The 15,567-nt window shown below is 43.8% G+C and overlaps 1 protein-coding gene across 2 annotated transcripts in view; it reads left to right on the top strand.

Moving 5' to 3' along the window:
- The window catches only part of ADIPOR2 (adiponectin receptor 2), a 41,907-nt gene that overhangs the window by 22,812 nt on the left and 3,528 nt on the right, over positions 1 to 15,567 (top strand). For both annotated transcript variants that reach the window (XM_081589896.1, XM_081589895.1), the window contains exons 2-7: positions 723 to 979; positions 7,381 to 7,500; positions 11,314 to 11,485; positions 13,332 to 13,518; positions 13,696 to 13,883; positions 15,289 to 15,482. In XM_081589896.1, the coding sequence (XP_081446022.1) occupies positions 809 to 979; positions 7,381 to 7,500; positions 11,314 to 11,485; positions 13,332 to 13,518; positions 13,696 to 13,883; positions 15,289 to 15,482 (1,032 nt within the window). In that variant the 5' untranslated portion in view covers positions 723 to 808. The remainder of the gene's footprint in view (positions 1 to 722; positions 980 to 7,380; positions 7,501 to 11,313; positions 11,486 to 13,331; positions 13,519 to 13,695; positions 13,884 to 15,288; positions 15,483 to 15,567) is intronic.

The following is a 15,567-nucleotide window of genomic DNA, read 5'->3' on the forward strand; positions in this document are numbered from 1 at the left end:
GCTCTGGCCCTGAGGTTTTACCTTCCAGGGTAGTCCAGGTAGAGTTCAAAACAGCTCAAAAATACTGAAATTTCAGACATTAAGCAACTTAAATGCAAAACATTACCAGTAATATATGCCCTGTCAGTCAGAGGCATTGTTTTATTTCATAAAAGCGTGGTGAATTTTGATTTCTTTACTTGTGAAGTAGAAGTTAGAATACCCTGAAGAATCGTTGTGATGATGTAAATGAAATTGAATATGTAAAACCTAGTTATAGTCCATAAAATCCACATATATTCTTTCTATATTAGGTATGTTTTAAACTGAAAGAGTAGTATATGGCATATGGAAAAAAAAAATGCAGGCAGAATAAAATGAAAAGTAAGCTGCCTCCCTCCTAACTCTAGGTTCTTCCTTGTGTATGTACTTGTGCACCGAAAACACAGTTTTGAATATTTAAATAGTTATCCCGTATACACAAATATACTTGTTTATGATTATATACTTTTATTATAATATGTAACTGGGAATATTATACATGTATCTTTTATATTCTGCTTTTTTCATGTAAAAGTAGATTTTGGCAGTCCTTTTTATCAACAAAATAGGTTTTTTTATAGTACATTATTTATTGTTCTTAATGAGTACAGAAAATTCTAGTTTTAGTGTATAATAATACAACCTATGTCTTCCCCCATCACTCATGAAAATATGTTAATGCAGAGTTTTCTCTCCTGTAGAGTCAACTCACTATCCTAAACATCCACCCTCCCAAGAAGAAGGGACAGAAAGAAAGACCTTTTTGTCAGAAAGTCTTGGGTGTCCCATGAACGAGACAGAGGAAAACCGGCTGGAGCACAGCAAGACTCCAGAGCCAGCTCTCAGGCTCAGGAAGGGGCACCAGCTCGATGGCGCGCGGAGCGGTGGCAGTGACGTCCACCACGGAGGTCGGGAGCCCCTTGTAGAGGCGTCTGTCCTTTCTTCCTATCGTATAAAAGTAAGTTAAAGTGAAAGAATGGTGAGTATAACAGATTTATGAGAATGTGGCTGGAGGAAGAATGTTAAAAATTATGGGGACTCTGCTGGAGAGAGGATGGTGTTTTGAAAAGGAACCTTGAGCACATTGGTAAGATTTTGAAGTCTCCTAAGTTATCTAGGAGTTAGTCACACCTTTTCTGTTGACATGTAAAACCACACTTAAGCTGCCCTATCTTGTTGAATGAAATCAGTTTTGTAGTTACCATATATCCGTTATAGTTTGACCATGATTTAGTGAGGGCATTATCATTTCTATTTTTGGAGAAATCCTGAGTGTATGCTGAAACTGCTTCTCCAGATACTTTGTCTCCAGTGCGTATCTTGGGAGTCAGTAGGCTTCTGGGAAAAGAACCTAGTCTTGTCTTTTACCTTCCAGAGGAAAAACCACTTTTTAAGTGACTCAAGCAACTCTGCCAGGAAAACAAAGGTGTAGATGTCTGTGAGCAGGGCCACTGGTCTGTATGGCTGTCTTCATGCCAGCACCATACCGTGTCCATGACTGTAGCTTTGTAATATGTCTGAAAGTGTGATGCCTCCCGCTTTGTTGTTCTTTTTCAAGACTGATTTGACTGTTCAGAGTCCTTTGTCATTCCATATGAATTTTAGGATTGCTTTTTCTATGACTGGGGTTATCTAAAAGGAAGTGGAAATGTATTAAGCGAAACTAGATGAGGCTTGACTTGTTTCTTGAAGGACTGGAAAGCATTCCAGGCAAAGAGAGTAGCAGATGTGCAGACTCAGAAATGGCACAAAGCTTTTAGGGAATAGCAGTAATGATAGTAGCTAAGTGTGTCAAGTGCACACTGGTGTATGCTGACGTGTGAACCTGCAGAATGTTCGGTATGGCTGGAATGAAGGACAGAGGGTACAGGGAGTCAGTTTGTTAACAAGTAAGCCTAGACAGTAGAGCCTAGAATCCAGATCTTTAACCCTTGTCCCAATAATCTGTCAGCCAAAATTCTTTCTGGAATGTGTCGTGTTATGTATTGGTTGAAGGGTTGACCATTACTTCTAGGTCTCTGACTCTAAAGCCTTGGCTCTTTTAACTGTATTTGCTGAAGTTTATAGTCTGTGTTTCATAAGCATCTATAGATAACACAAAAGAGACATTTCAAACCAGGTTAGCCTGATCTTTAGTTTTATGGCTTTATTTCATATCTCTGAGTTTTTAAGGTATAAAGTTAAATAAAGAGAGCAGCCTTTATGGTTGTCCTACTTTTCCTCTGCTCCAGATTCTTCCTCATAAATGGGAGCTGGAGCCAACTCTTCATTCATTCAACCTAGGAATTATTCTCTTGAACTGATTTGCTTTAACCAAACTCATAAGAATGCCACAGTTTGTTAGTTTATTGTAAGAAAGCTAATTTGTACTTAGACTCCTGTCTGCCAATCACTTCGTTTTTTTTTCTTGAGCCCTACTTAGGAAATTCAATAAAGATTAAAAAACAGTTGCTTTGTGAGAATAAAAAAAAAATTGGATAATTTTAAAGATCTTTTCCATCAAACTTTGATAGAGAGAACTAGTCTTTAAGATTAACTGTATGTATATTTCTAGGCAGACCAAAATGAATGTTCACGTAGACTAGCTGTTGTTCTTACTGTGTTGGACGATAACAGAGACGCAGTCATCAGCGCTTACTCTTTCAGCTCTCGTTTTTGTAGACACCTTAATTTCCACTCACCCCTGTGTACATATGGGCTAGATATATCAGCTTGCTAGTGCCCTTACTACACATTGCAGCTTTCTAAATTTAAGGCTGGTTTCAACCTGTCAACTTTCCAAAAAGACTATCAAAATAACCCGTTGATGTATAATTGAATCACTTTGCTGTACACATGAAACTAACACAGCATTGTAAGTTCACTGTACTTCAATTAAAAAAATGGTTAATTAAAAAAGGCAAGCAAGCAAATGAACAATAACTTGTTGATGAGATGAAGCGAAGTTTCTTACTGCAGTAAGAGTGAGCAGCACCCTAAGGGTCTTGTTTAGAAAGGAGAGGTCGCAGACAGCTATGTGTGTGGTTTGGGGCCTGACTGTCGTGCTTTATGGCAGGTCTTGCAGTACAGATATCATGTTGACATTGCACAGAGTTTATGATAGTTTTGATAGTTGGAGCAAGTCTAGTGAGCAGATACTTTAGCAGATTTGCCCACTTCAGCAACTGTACTAAGGAGCTAGTTGAGCAGTCTAATGTTAGAATTTTTGAGAAGTTCTGAAGCTCACAATAAAGTTACCTAGTGGTGTGTGTCCTTAACCTTTCTGGGCAGGGATTTTCTGAACACACACAGTCATGTTGTATGGGGGCCTTAGCTTGTAGTCCCTGTAATTATGTGGTTACATCAGGCCTCAGTCCTCATAGACCTCTGGAGGGGCACACACACTTTGACCCAGGTTTGGTGTCCTGGTCCCGGGTACCTTTCCATCTCCTCGACCTTTATTTTCTCACTCTGGACAGCATTATGATTATGATTAAGAAGAGGTGGCAAGAATACTGTCCAAAAAGTCCTAATGACCCGGATAACCACGATGGTGCAGTCACTCACCTAGGGCCAGACATACTGGAGTGTGAAGTCCAGTGGACCTTAGGAAGCATTACTACAAGCAAAGCTAGTGGAGGTGATGGAATTCTAGCTGAGCTTTTCAAAATCCTAAAGACGATGTTTTTAAAGTGCTACACTTAAATGTCAGCAAACTTGAAAAACTTAGCAGTGGCCACAGGACCAGAAAAGGTCAGTTTTCATTCCAGTCCCAAAGAACAGTAATGCCAAAGAAGGTTCAAACTACCGTACAGTTGCACTCATTTCACATGCTTGCAAGGATATGCTCAAAATCCTTCAAGCTAGCTACAGCAGTACATGAACCAAGAGCTTCCAGATGTATAAGCTGGCTTTAGAAAAGGTCGAGGAACCAGAAATCAAATTGTCAACATCCGTTGGATCATAGAGAAAGCAAGAGAATTCCAGAAAAACATCTGCTTCATTGGGTATATGAAAACCTTTGTGTGAATCACAACACACTGGAAAATTCTTAAAGGGATAGAAGTACCAGACCAACCTGTCTCTAGAGAAACCTGTATGCAGGTCAAGAAGCAGCTGTTAGAACCGGACATGGGACAATGGACTGATTCAAAATTGGGAAAGGAGTACATCAAGGCTGTATATTGTCACCCTGCTTATTTAACTTATATGCAGAGTGACATCATGTGAAATGCCGGGCTAGATGAATCACAAGCTGGAATCAAGATTGCTGGGAAAATATCAACAACCTCAGATATGCAGATGACACCACCCTTATGGCAGAAAGTAAAGAGAGACTAAAGAGCCTCTTGCTGAGGGTGAAAGAGGAGAGTGAAAAAGCTGGCTTAAAAGTCAACATTCAAAAAACTAAGATCATGGCATCCAGTCCTATTGCTTCATGGCAAATAGAAGAGGAAAAAGTGGAAACAGTGACAGATTTTATTTTCTTGGGTTCCAAAGTCACTGTTGATGGTGACTGCAGCGATGAAATTAAAAGATGCTTGCTCCTTAGAAGGAGAGCTGTGATAAACCTAGGCAGTGTATTAAAAAGCAGAGACATCACCTTGGGGACAAAGGTATATATAGTCAAAAAACTTGAGAGTTTTTCCAGTAGTCATGGTTTTTCCAGTAGTCATGTACAGATGTGAGAGGTAGACCATAAAGAAGGCTGAGCACCACAGAATTGATGCTTTCGAACTGTGGTGTTGGAGAAGACTCTTGAGAGTCCCTTGGACAGCATGGAGATCAAACCAGTCAGTCCTAAAGGAAATCAACCCTGAATATTCATTGGAAGAACTGATCCTGAAGCTGAAGCTCCAATACTTTGGCTACCTGATTCCAAGAGCCGATTCATTGAAAAAGACCCTGATTGCAGGAGGAGAAGGGGGCGACAGAGGGTGAGATGGTTGGATGGCATCACTGATTCAGTGGACATGAGTTTGAGTAAACTCTAGGAGATGAAGGACAGGGAAGCCTGGCCTGCTGCAGTCCATGGGGTCGCAAAGAGTTGGACACGACTGAGCAACTGAAAAACAACAATGATTGTAGCCTGTGGCCCTTGTCTACTGACTTCTAGTATGTAAATATGTAATTTATGTCCAGCTATTCCCCTAAGTTTCAGCTGAACTGAACTAGTCTCTTTTCTTCAAAATAGTGTTTTTGCTTTTCCCTCTTGACAGTTCTTTTATCTTTCCAAAATTAATTCCTCTGCAGCCTCTCCTGAGCTCTACATTCTGTTTCTAAACTGACTGTACCTTATTTTTGTTACAGTTATCTTTGTGGCTAATTTGGTCCCGTATTAGCTTGTACACCCATGGAGGGCAGAGACTGTATTTTACTCATCTTTATAGAAAACATTCTTTTAATAAATATTTATTAAACTGAATTGAGCTGAGCTGGACTGAAGCAAACACCCGGTAGACTGATGGGTTATTGTCATTTTATGTTAGACTGATCTTTAAGGACTTTGGTCTTTATCACTCTGGTTCTCTTTCCAAAGGTAAAATATACCCCGGAGAATTAACATTTTAGGTTGTACTTTGTATGGATCATCAGTTGGATATTGTTGTGTTTTGAGATATAACCCACTTTAACTTTTCTCACAGATGGACTTCACTGATGGGAGCAGGAAAAAAAGATTTGAAAGCGTCTTTGTACTCACTTCAGAGCACCAAAGTGTAGATATAGTGATTTATTCATAGGAAGCCTTAGAGCATTACAGTTTCTGCCTTTACTTTAGGCAGCTTGGGTTTTCATTGTTTACCATTCACACTGCCCTGTTTCTCTTCATAATTCGTGTCACAGTTAGAGGTGTGACAATAGGAGCAGAACATAGCGTGCGTTCAGCCCTCGTGTGTGATTGTCTTAGATGCAGTTCATTGTTGAAACAGATCTTTGGGTCTGTGGTTTAGTGGCTACTGGAAGGGAATTGAAAGTAATTTTCACTCCTAACAGGGTCGTTCTTTAGAGTTCATATTGGAAGACAGAGGCTTTTCTATAATGTATATCGTGCCCCGTGCAGACTTTCCAGACCTTCATCATGTGGCAGAGCTATAAACTTGCCCATGTGTCGTGGAGAAAGCATTTTTGTCCTTGTTCTGGCCACTCAATTCCTACGTGTTATCCTCTGTTTAACCAAGGGAACTATATTTACCACCACCCACTCTGTAAAGATCCCTAATTAGCAACTCTGCAATGCTTGCCCACAATAAATAGCTATTTATGGTCTTGTGTTGTAGACATTTGTTTTTTGAGGACATGTTTGTTACTATTCTGTTGTAAGAGGGCTCAGTGGTTGTGGTGCACAGGATTATTTTGTTAATATTTTTGGTTGTGCTACATGTGAACTTTCTCTAGTTGTGGTGTTCAGGCTTCTCATTGTGGTGGCTTTTCCTGCTGTGGAGCACAGGTGCTAGGTGCATGGGCTCCAGTAGTTGCAGCGGACGGGCTCAGTAGTTGTGCCTTGCTGGCTTCAGGCACACGGGCTCAGTAGTTGTGGCATATGGGCTCCGTCATTGCAGTTCTGAGCTCTAGAGCACAGGCTGTAGCTGTGCGTGGGCTTAGCCGCCCCAGAGCGTGCGGTGGCATTCCTTCTCAGACCTCTCATTTTATGTTAGACTGATCTTTAAGGACTTTGGTCTTTATCACTCTAGTTCTCTTTCCAAAGGTAAAATACACCCCGGAGTATTAACATTTTAGGTTGTACTTTGTATGCATGTCCCCTGCACTGGCACACGGATTCTCACCCACTGTGCCACCAGGGAAGTCCCTGCCCGATGTGCTTTGTAGGTTTAGACAAGAATACTAACACAGTAAGGTGATTGTCAGGATTAAGTTAAATGGCCTTTCTTTTGTGCTTGGTGTGTTTTAAGGATTTAGTGAATAGTTTTACAGTGTTTTTCCTCCTTTCCCTCCTTTGCCCTAGAGCACTTACTGCATTATATTTATTTTACACATTGCAGGTGGGATTCTTGGAGATTTTCCCCCTCAGTAATCTCTTAGCTTTGTATATGTAATAGTATTTTGTGGTCTATGAGTATAATTCTTGCAACAAAAAACAAAGCATTCAAGGCTTCTCCTGAACCTTGCTACTGAAACAAACAGGAATGCTGCTGCCGTAGTTCATTTGTCTGCAGAGAAGAATCAGGCACCTCTTGCTTACTTTTAGTACTCATAATAATTCTATAATATGCAGACCTTACTTCCTATATTGTTAACTTGTCTGAGACCTTGTTTTAACCTTAAGAGATTTTCACTGTGATTTTTTTCAAGGAAAAGGTATTGTTCGTTTCTTCTGGCTCCTGACCTCTGTCCCCGACTGTCTCTGTGATTGCCTTGCAGAGTGTGGAGGAGCGTGAGTGCGATGATGGAGCATCTCAGGAAGACGAGGGGTTCATGGGCATGTCCCCCCTCCTGCAAGCCCACCATGCCATGGAGAGGATGGAAGAGTTTGTCTGTAAGGTAAGTGTGGCCATTCCTGGTCATTTCCATGCTGTATGTTTAGTCCTTCCCAAACAGAAGTCTGCGAGTTAGGACAGTGGGGGTACCGTCCCCACGGGGAGAGTGTGTGTCCCAGCGGGTGGGAGCAGTGTCAGGACATTAGGCCTGTTCAGTACACCAGTCCTTGTGTGCCTGCAGCTGCCCTGATAAAGATTTGAGAAAACTAGATCATCTAGCTGGGAAACCGGCTCACAGAGTAGGTGTCTTGTTGACCAGTTAGACAGGACAGAAGGAAACAGAGTTGGGGGTGCTCCATGCCTACAGACACTGAAGTGGCGTAGTTAGGCCCCCTGAGTCTGCTCTGCAGCGTGCTGCTCCTCTCAGGGTCCAGCGGGTGGTAGATTCCTCCTCAGGTAGGACTTGCCTAGTCTTCACGCGCATCCAGTGTTGTCAGTGTGGCTGGTATGTTTTCTGAGTCATTAGGATCCCCTTGGGGCTCTGTTCCCCTAAAATGGCATCTGGAATTGAGGTTGCTTGTTTTGAAAACATGATCAGGGACTCTGGTATGTATGGGTTTAGCCACTTGATCCATCTGATCCTGGCAGGTGTGACCTCAGGTCAACACGGTTGAGCCTGTGTGTGTGTTGTGTGTGTGTATAAATTTATTATTAAACGTTTTTGAAGAACTCTTGATCATTTAGAGAAAAATTTTTCGGATACTTTGCTTTTTTATGAGTTTTATGAAACCAAGACTTTTTATGTATATAGTCTTAGATCCTAAAAACTAAGTTTAGGTTTTCCTACATTTATGGTGATGCTGGAAATAATTGAGGCCAGTTGACTTCGAGTCCTGTGCTTTGGACCAGAGCTGAGAAGAAAACATATAATCTGAATATAGACATCTCTTTCAAGACAGAGGGATTGCGGGGAGAGTGTGGCAGAGTCTAAACATTTATGGATCTACTTTTAGAGCCCAGAAAATTGTCATAAGTGTTTGAAAACTGGTGAAGAAAAAGCCAATCGAAACATTAATCCCATTCTAGTAATCACTGTCTCAGTAGAGTCAGAGTAAAGGGATACAAAGATACATTTTGGTTTTCAAAAGCAAGTTTTTCCCTTAAATCCCAGAGTTGGGTATTCAGTGTCCACCATTAGGGAATTTTATATTTATGGATCAGTGGGGTGCTGTAGGTAACTTGACTTTTTGTTCTCCCTTCTGAACCAAGAGTAGAGAGTAAGGCAAATAAAACTTTCCAGTTTAAGAGCTAACAGGTGGTGAATAAATAGGACACTTGTTTGCTATAGACTATGATTTACTGAAGGAAAAGGAGTGGGTCATAAAATTATTATGAACCCCTATTATCCCCTAGAAGCGTGTCTGAGCGGAAGGGGCAGGCTTCCTGAGTCAGCCTACCCACCGCAGCTGAGCTCCTGACTGTCCTTGATAAACCCGTCTGCCTGTACTTGGTGACACCGGATTCTCTTTCTTGGAAGCAAGTAAACAGACAGTTGAGAATGCAGTGTCCTGCCTCCTTGTTCGTATGCTTTCCCTTGTGGAGAAGGCTATTCTACAGGAACAGGGGGAGTAAATAAAGTCATTTAGGCTTTAGAGAGTGTTTGTGTTTGGTGTCTCTTTTATCCCAGCCTTCAGTCGTTGCTAGTCTACCAGCATAGTCTGGCCCATGTGGACATAGAGGTCACCTGTGGGTCACTTTTTTTTTTTTAAATATGTTTTGTGTATCGTATGGTCTAATGCTGACCTAGTGAGCCATTGCTAAGATGTTTGATTTATGCATTGCCCTTGTCCAGCTTATAAACAAAGGTGTCTTTGACTAAGCTTCGACCTTGTTCTTTCTGCCTGGAGTTGAGTGGGGAGAATACCTGTTTGGGTCGGCATTTGGCTGCCCTGCAAGCTGAGCAGCGGGTGCAGTGTAATGATGGAGGCACGGTGCCTGGGCCCAGTCTTCAGAGGCCAGAGGGTGTGTTTAGAAGCATCAGGGAAAGTCACTCTGACACTGTAGCAGTGTCACTAGTAAGAGCTAGTAACTGCTTGTGTGATAACACAGGAGCTCTTCTCATACGATCACAGCAGAGCTGTTCGCAGGCTGTGAGCTGCGTGGAGGGAGGCGAGGATCGGTTTCCATCTTAGAAAATAAAGTTCTCCCCAAATGAAGCCAAGTAGCAGCATTTGGTGACAGAGGAGTTTATTTTGTTGCACGTTAGGAACCAGCAGGGGGAGGGCTGGTGAGCACAGGCCCGGGGTCGGAGGAGGGTGGGGACGGAGCGTGGGTGCCATTGTGAGGGGGTCACTGCTGTTGTTTGGTTTTTCGTCCCACCCCAGTGGAGTGCGGGGGGGGGGGCACGGTGGCCGGCAGGTGGGGCCCGAGGGGAAGCCCTAGGTGGACACGCTCCTGCCTCCTCCTTGGTGTCTGTCTGACTCAGCAGGGGCAGGTTAGTTTAGGCGGAAGTGATCTTAACAGTGTGAGCTCGCTGGGCTGAGAGTCGTGAAAGGAGCGGAGTGATGAGGCTGATGTGTTTTTTAGGAGGGGCTCCCCCACCCCCAGTCCCTTTCCTTTAGAGCCTGACGGGAATGACAGCGAGGAGGAGGGGACCTACAGGGTGGGAGGCTGCACTCCCTGCTGGCTCTCCAGTCACGAGCTCTCTGGTGGTCCGCTTGTGGGGACAGCAGGATTGCACACCACCTTTGGAGTGGGGGTGCTGTGGGTCGTTTCTGTGGATCCTCGTAAGTTCCCGCACTCTTGTCCTCATTTTATAAACAAGCAAACTGAGGCTTGAGGATTTTTGTAATTAATGAAAGCTCCTTCAACTGGGTAGTGGCAGAGATCCAAGGTTTTCCGACCCCTTTGCTCTTTCTTTCTACTTCATTATATTTGCTGTGATTGGAAGAGAAACCAAAGGAGAGGGAGGCAGTTTTAGCAAAAGGGACCTAAATGCGATTCTATGTTTTTTTCCCACCAACAGGAATATTAAATATAAAAATGGTCTTACTTAATACAACAGGGATTTTTCCTGGCTTATATTAGGGGCTTCCCTGGTAGTTCAGTTGGTAAAGAATCCACCTGCAATGCATGACACTCCAGTTCAATTCCTGGGTTGGGAAGATGTGCTGACGAAGGGATAGGCTACCCACTCCAGTATTCTTGGGCTTCCCTGGTGCCTCAGCTGGTAAAGAAGCTGCCTGCAATGTGGGAGACCTGGGTTCGATCCCTGGGTCGAGAAGAGCCCCTGGAGAAGGGAAAGGCTACCCTCTCCAGTTTTCTGGCCTGGAGAATTCCATGGACAGAGCAGCCTGGTGGGGTCCAGTCCATTGGATCACAGAGAGTTGGACACTACTGAGCGAAAAGTCTGTAGTGAAGGATGAAGGAGGGGTGTCTGTATGGGTGGGACTTCAGCCCCTCATCTTGCCTTGGCCAGACTGAAACAGAGCTGGAAAGCACTTTTTTTTTTTTTCCTTCTTGGCCATGTCTCATGGCTTGCCCATGTCAGTTCCCTGACTCGGGACTGAAGCCAGGCCCTCAGCAGTGAAAGCTCAGAATCCTAACCATTAGGCCACCAGGGAAGTCGCCTGGGTATTTTCTGAAACTTCGTTTGCTCTTTCCTTTTCCTTAGAAAAGCTCCCCTACCCCAATAAAAAGAATGTATCTTTTGCCTCAGTCATTTTTTCAGAATATAGGACATTTTGCCTTTGAATGCATTTATCTTTCTAAAGATAGTTTACTTTATCTCATTGTAAGGCAATGCAGTAAGAGATAGCTGTCAGTGTTGCCAAAGTGACAGTTAAACCCACAGAGGTATTTGCTGATACTCTTCCAGGTCTGGGAAGGTCGATGGCGAGTGATCCCTCACGATGTGCTACCCGAGTGGCTCAAGGATAACGACTTCCTCCTGCATGGACACCGGCCCCCGATGCCTTCCTTCCGGGCCTGTTTTAAGAGCATTTTCAGAATACACACTGAGACAGGCAACATCTGGACACATCTCTTGGGTATGTTGAGTAGTCATGATTAATGTGACCGTTCTGTTCCTCCCCCCACCGCTGTATTTAAGAGTAAAGACAGAACTTAAAAAGTATGTTTTGAATTTGCCATTTTTGTGTACTGGATTTCTAGTGATGCAGTTCCTCAGTGGTTGTCTCGGGTTGTCCCAGTTTACACTAGGTTTTCAGACATGTCCTTAAACCAGGCCAAGGAAAAGGCACTATACAGAATTGCCTATAATATTTTAATGAGCATGAAGAGGAAAGTAGTTATTTCACAGAAGTAAGTTGATTTTCTTAAAAGTCATTACGAATGGCCAGTGAACATATGAGAAGGTGCTCAGTCACCCTGTGAGTCATTTGAGGAAGTGCAGTGAGATACCAATTCACACTCACGAGAATGGCTGTTATCAAGAAAATGGAAAGTGACACGTCTTTACCCAGATATGGCCCGATTAGAACTCTCATGCATTGCTGGTGGAATGGAAAATGGTGCAATCTGTATGGAAAGTGGTTTGACAGTTCCTCAGAAAATTAAAGGGAGTTACCAGCAATTCTAGGTATATACATACCCAAGAGTATTGAAGACATATTCCTGCACTACAATATTGTAAGTAATTAGCCTCTAATTAAAATAAATAAATTAAAAACAAAAGACATATTCCCACAGATGTGTGTACATGAATGTTTTTAGCAGCTTTATTCATCACAAGGGGAAAGTGGGAACAACCAAGTGTCTATCAGCTGATTGGTAAATAAAATGTGGTATATGGATACAGTGGAGTATTATACAGCCTTAAAAGGGCTGGACTGCTGAAAATGGGCTACATCATGGGCTAGCCATGAAAACCTTGTGTGAAGTGAAAGGAGCTGGACACAAAGGCCGGGTACTGTATGATCCATATACACGAAGTACCCAAAATGGGGAAACCCATAGAGCTAGAAAGTCTAGTAGATCAGTGCTTGTTAGGGTTGTTGGGGGGTAGGGGGGTGATGATGGGAGATGACTGAGCAGTTGTGGGACTTCTTTTGGGGGCAGTGAAAATGTTCTGAAACGAAATAGTGACAATCGCACAACCTGGTGAATGTATTGGGTAGTCTGGCCTTTTCCCGTTTGATGCACATATCTTACCACACGTTTGATTTCCACTGTGCCTCCAAGTTCTCCAGAGTCAGAGAGTAGATCAGAGTAGAGAATCAGATTGAGTTTGTTGCTGACTTGTAGCGTTACTAAATGATCAAACCAAATCACTTAGCATATGTTTTAACCTCTTAATTTCTGTGCTTGTGTTTAGTAGCCTTTCCCTAAGCAATAAGAATGTGGTATTTTACTGTGAAGAACAGTTTAAAAACTGGTTTGAAATAGCCCAAATAGCATTTCACTGTCCCTAACTCCTGACTCTGCTGGGCCAGCTGGTGAGGACCAGAGCTGCAGGTGTTCATTCCTTAGAGCGGTTGGTAGAGACAAGCTGTATTTCCTAGCAGAGTTTGGAGGGGTCAGCGTTCATTGCAAAAGAAACTGCCAGGTGGGCCTTTGAAACCTGGCTGCAGCACATGTGCCAAAAACATCATAAATGGAATTTCTTACGGATCTAGAGGTAGAGGTGGGCTTAGTTAGGAGAAGTAGCAGGCCTTGTCTGTTTTCTTTTTGGATTAGTAACAAGTTACCCTGTTATACTGAGCTTGTGCAGCTGAGGGGCATGTGATACCAACAGTGTGTGAAGCAGACCAATGTTTTGGGTAAAGTTTAGTTGTTAGGAGAATTTTGATTCAGATGTCAGGACTGAAAACGTAACCGATACATAACTCTCTCCAGAAGGCACTAATCCCGTCTGTCTTCCGTCCTCTCCTCTAGGTTGTGTGTTCTTCCTGTGCCTGGGCATCTTTTATATGTTTCGCCCCAACATCTCCTTTGTGGCCCCCCTGCAGGAAAAGGTGGTCTTTGGATTATTCTTCCTAGGGGCCATTCTCTGCCTTTCTTTCTCATGGCTGTTCCACACAGTCTACTGCCACTCAGAAGGGGTCTCCCGGATCTTCTCTAAGTAAGTATCTGCAGAGTCCCTCTTTGGATCAGTGATCCAAAGCCCGTGGGCTCAGGGAGAGCATCCAGCAGAGTTGGCAGAACCCTTGATACTGCCTGCCGGGGACTCTTGACTGGAACCTGTATTGGGCAACGATGTTCAACAGTAAATGGATTTTTTTTTTTTTTCCTATCCTAGACTGGATTACTCTGGTATTGCCCTTCTGATTATGGGAAGTTTTGTTCCTTGGCTTTATTACTCCTTCTACTGTAACCCGCAACCTTGCTTCATCTACTTGATTGTTATCTGTGTTCTGGGCATCGCAGCCATCATCGTCTCCCAGTGGGACATGTTCGCCACTCCGCAGTACCGGGGCGTGAGAGCAGGTAAGAAGCCCAGACCGGGGTTCCATGCTGCCCGTCTGCATGAACAGGCCACCGTTGGCCAAGCGTCAGGCTAGGTGCTTGGATGCAGAGATGCAGAAGTCACAGTTCCTGTTCTTGAGGGGCTTGTAACGATGGGGTATCCCTGCTCGCCTCACAGCATCAGTGGGGGCGGGTGCTGAGCTGATGCATCTGATAGTACAGTTTACATGAGTCTAGGGCTGTATATGGTCCTTACGGCGATGGCTCCATAACTTTTGTGAAATGATGTTTCCTTTCTATGTATTTTCATTTTAAAATGTGTAAAAAAAAAAAAAAAAGAGTCTTTACTCCCAAACTGATGGTGTTATAGAGATAGCACACACCTTCTCTGGTACAAGATGAAGAGGGTTTTATGTTCAGGATCATGCCTATTTGGTTGGAAACCAACCAAAAGCCCCTTCCTTCTGGTGCGAGGGCCTGGACTGGGGCCTGACCCCGTTGGAGCCAGGGCTGTGCCCTCAGTGTTTTTGCCTCTAGTACCACACCCAATGCCTGCCGAGTATGAACAGGAAGTACTCAAAGGAGTACTCGTCCTTTCAATCTTTTTGCTTTAAACCATTTTGTATTAAAGCCCAAGCCACAGTTAATCTGCAGTTCTTGTCCACGTGGTGCTTGGTTGAGGCGCACACTTCACTGTGGCTTTAGACCCCAGTTACCTTTAGGCTGCTTCTGATCGTGACGTTTTCTTTACAACCCTAGACACGTGTTGATAATACATAAGTAACATAAATTACAAAACTTGGACAAAATGATATTTAACCTTCAACTTGACACAGTCTGATATGTCTTATTTCAGTTCATTAAAAAAAAAATTGGATTGATCCAGACTGAGCTTAGTCTTATAGCCTAGGGCATGTCCAGAAGTTTGCAGATCACAGCTGTAGAGGGTTCCAAGGCAGTCCAACTGTGGGGGGGCCGTGCTGGTGGACTTGGGTGTCTGACTGGTGCTCTGGGGCCCCTCCCTCTCTCATCGCCTGCCCCACCTCGCTCTCACCTGAGGTGTCCGTTGTCTCAAGGGAGGATAAACTATGTAGAACTGCTCTGTACTGTAATCTGCGTCTTATAAAGAAGTGCATATAGGGTGTTGTAGGCATTCAGCAACACATCACTCCAAGCCCATTGAAGACTGCTGACTTGTGGAGCTTTTTCAACAGGAGGCTCCCTCTTTGCCTTTGTAAATAGATCTCTTTTTAGAACGTAGCCGTGCTGAATTGCATGATAGAATCCCAGAGTTTGAAGAACCTTCTTTTTCCTTTCAAACCAAAAACTAATGTTGCATCCCACTTTTGAGATACTCAGTTTACAGAATCACTGGTACTGTGCCTCCTCTCTCTCCTTGTCTCCGTTGTGTCCTTGTGATTCCCAGGAGTGTTTCTGGGCCTCGGCCTGAGTGGGATCATCCCCGCCTTGCACTACGTCATCTCGGAGGGCTTCCTGAAGGCCGCCACCATTGGGCAGATCGGCTGGCTGTTGCTCATGGCCGGCCTGTACATCACGGGGGCGGCCCTGTACGCCGCCCGCATCCCCGAGCGCTTCTTCCCCGGCAAGTGTGACATCTGGGTAAGTGTGGTTGGCGGCTGGGGGCGGGCAGGGTTCACTGTCTTATCTATCCATCTGTGAGTTAGTTACTGGCACCCAGGGAAGT

This window comes from Giraffa tippelskirchi, chromosome 4 (genome assembly GCF_054371585.1).
Source record: "Giraffa tippelskirchi isolate mGirTip1 chromosome 4, T2T-mGirTip1v1.2.pri, whole genome shotgun sequence".
NCBI classification, from domain to species: Eukaryota; Metazoa; Chordata; class Mammalia; order Artiodactyla; family Giraffidae; genus Giraffa; species Giraffa tippelskirchi.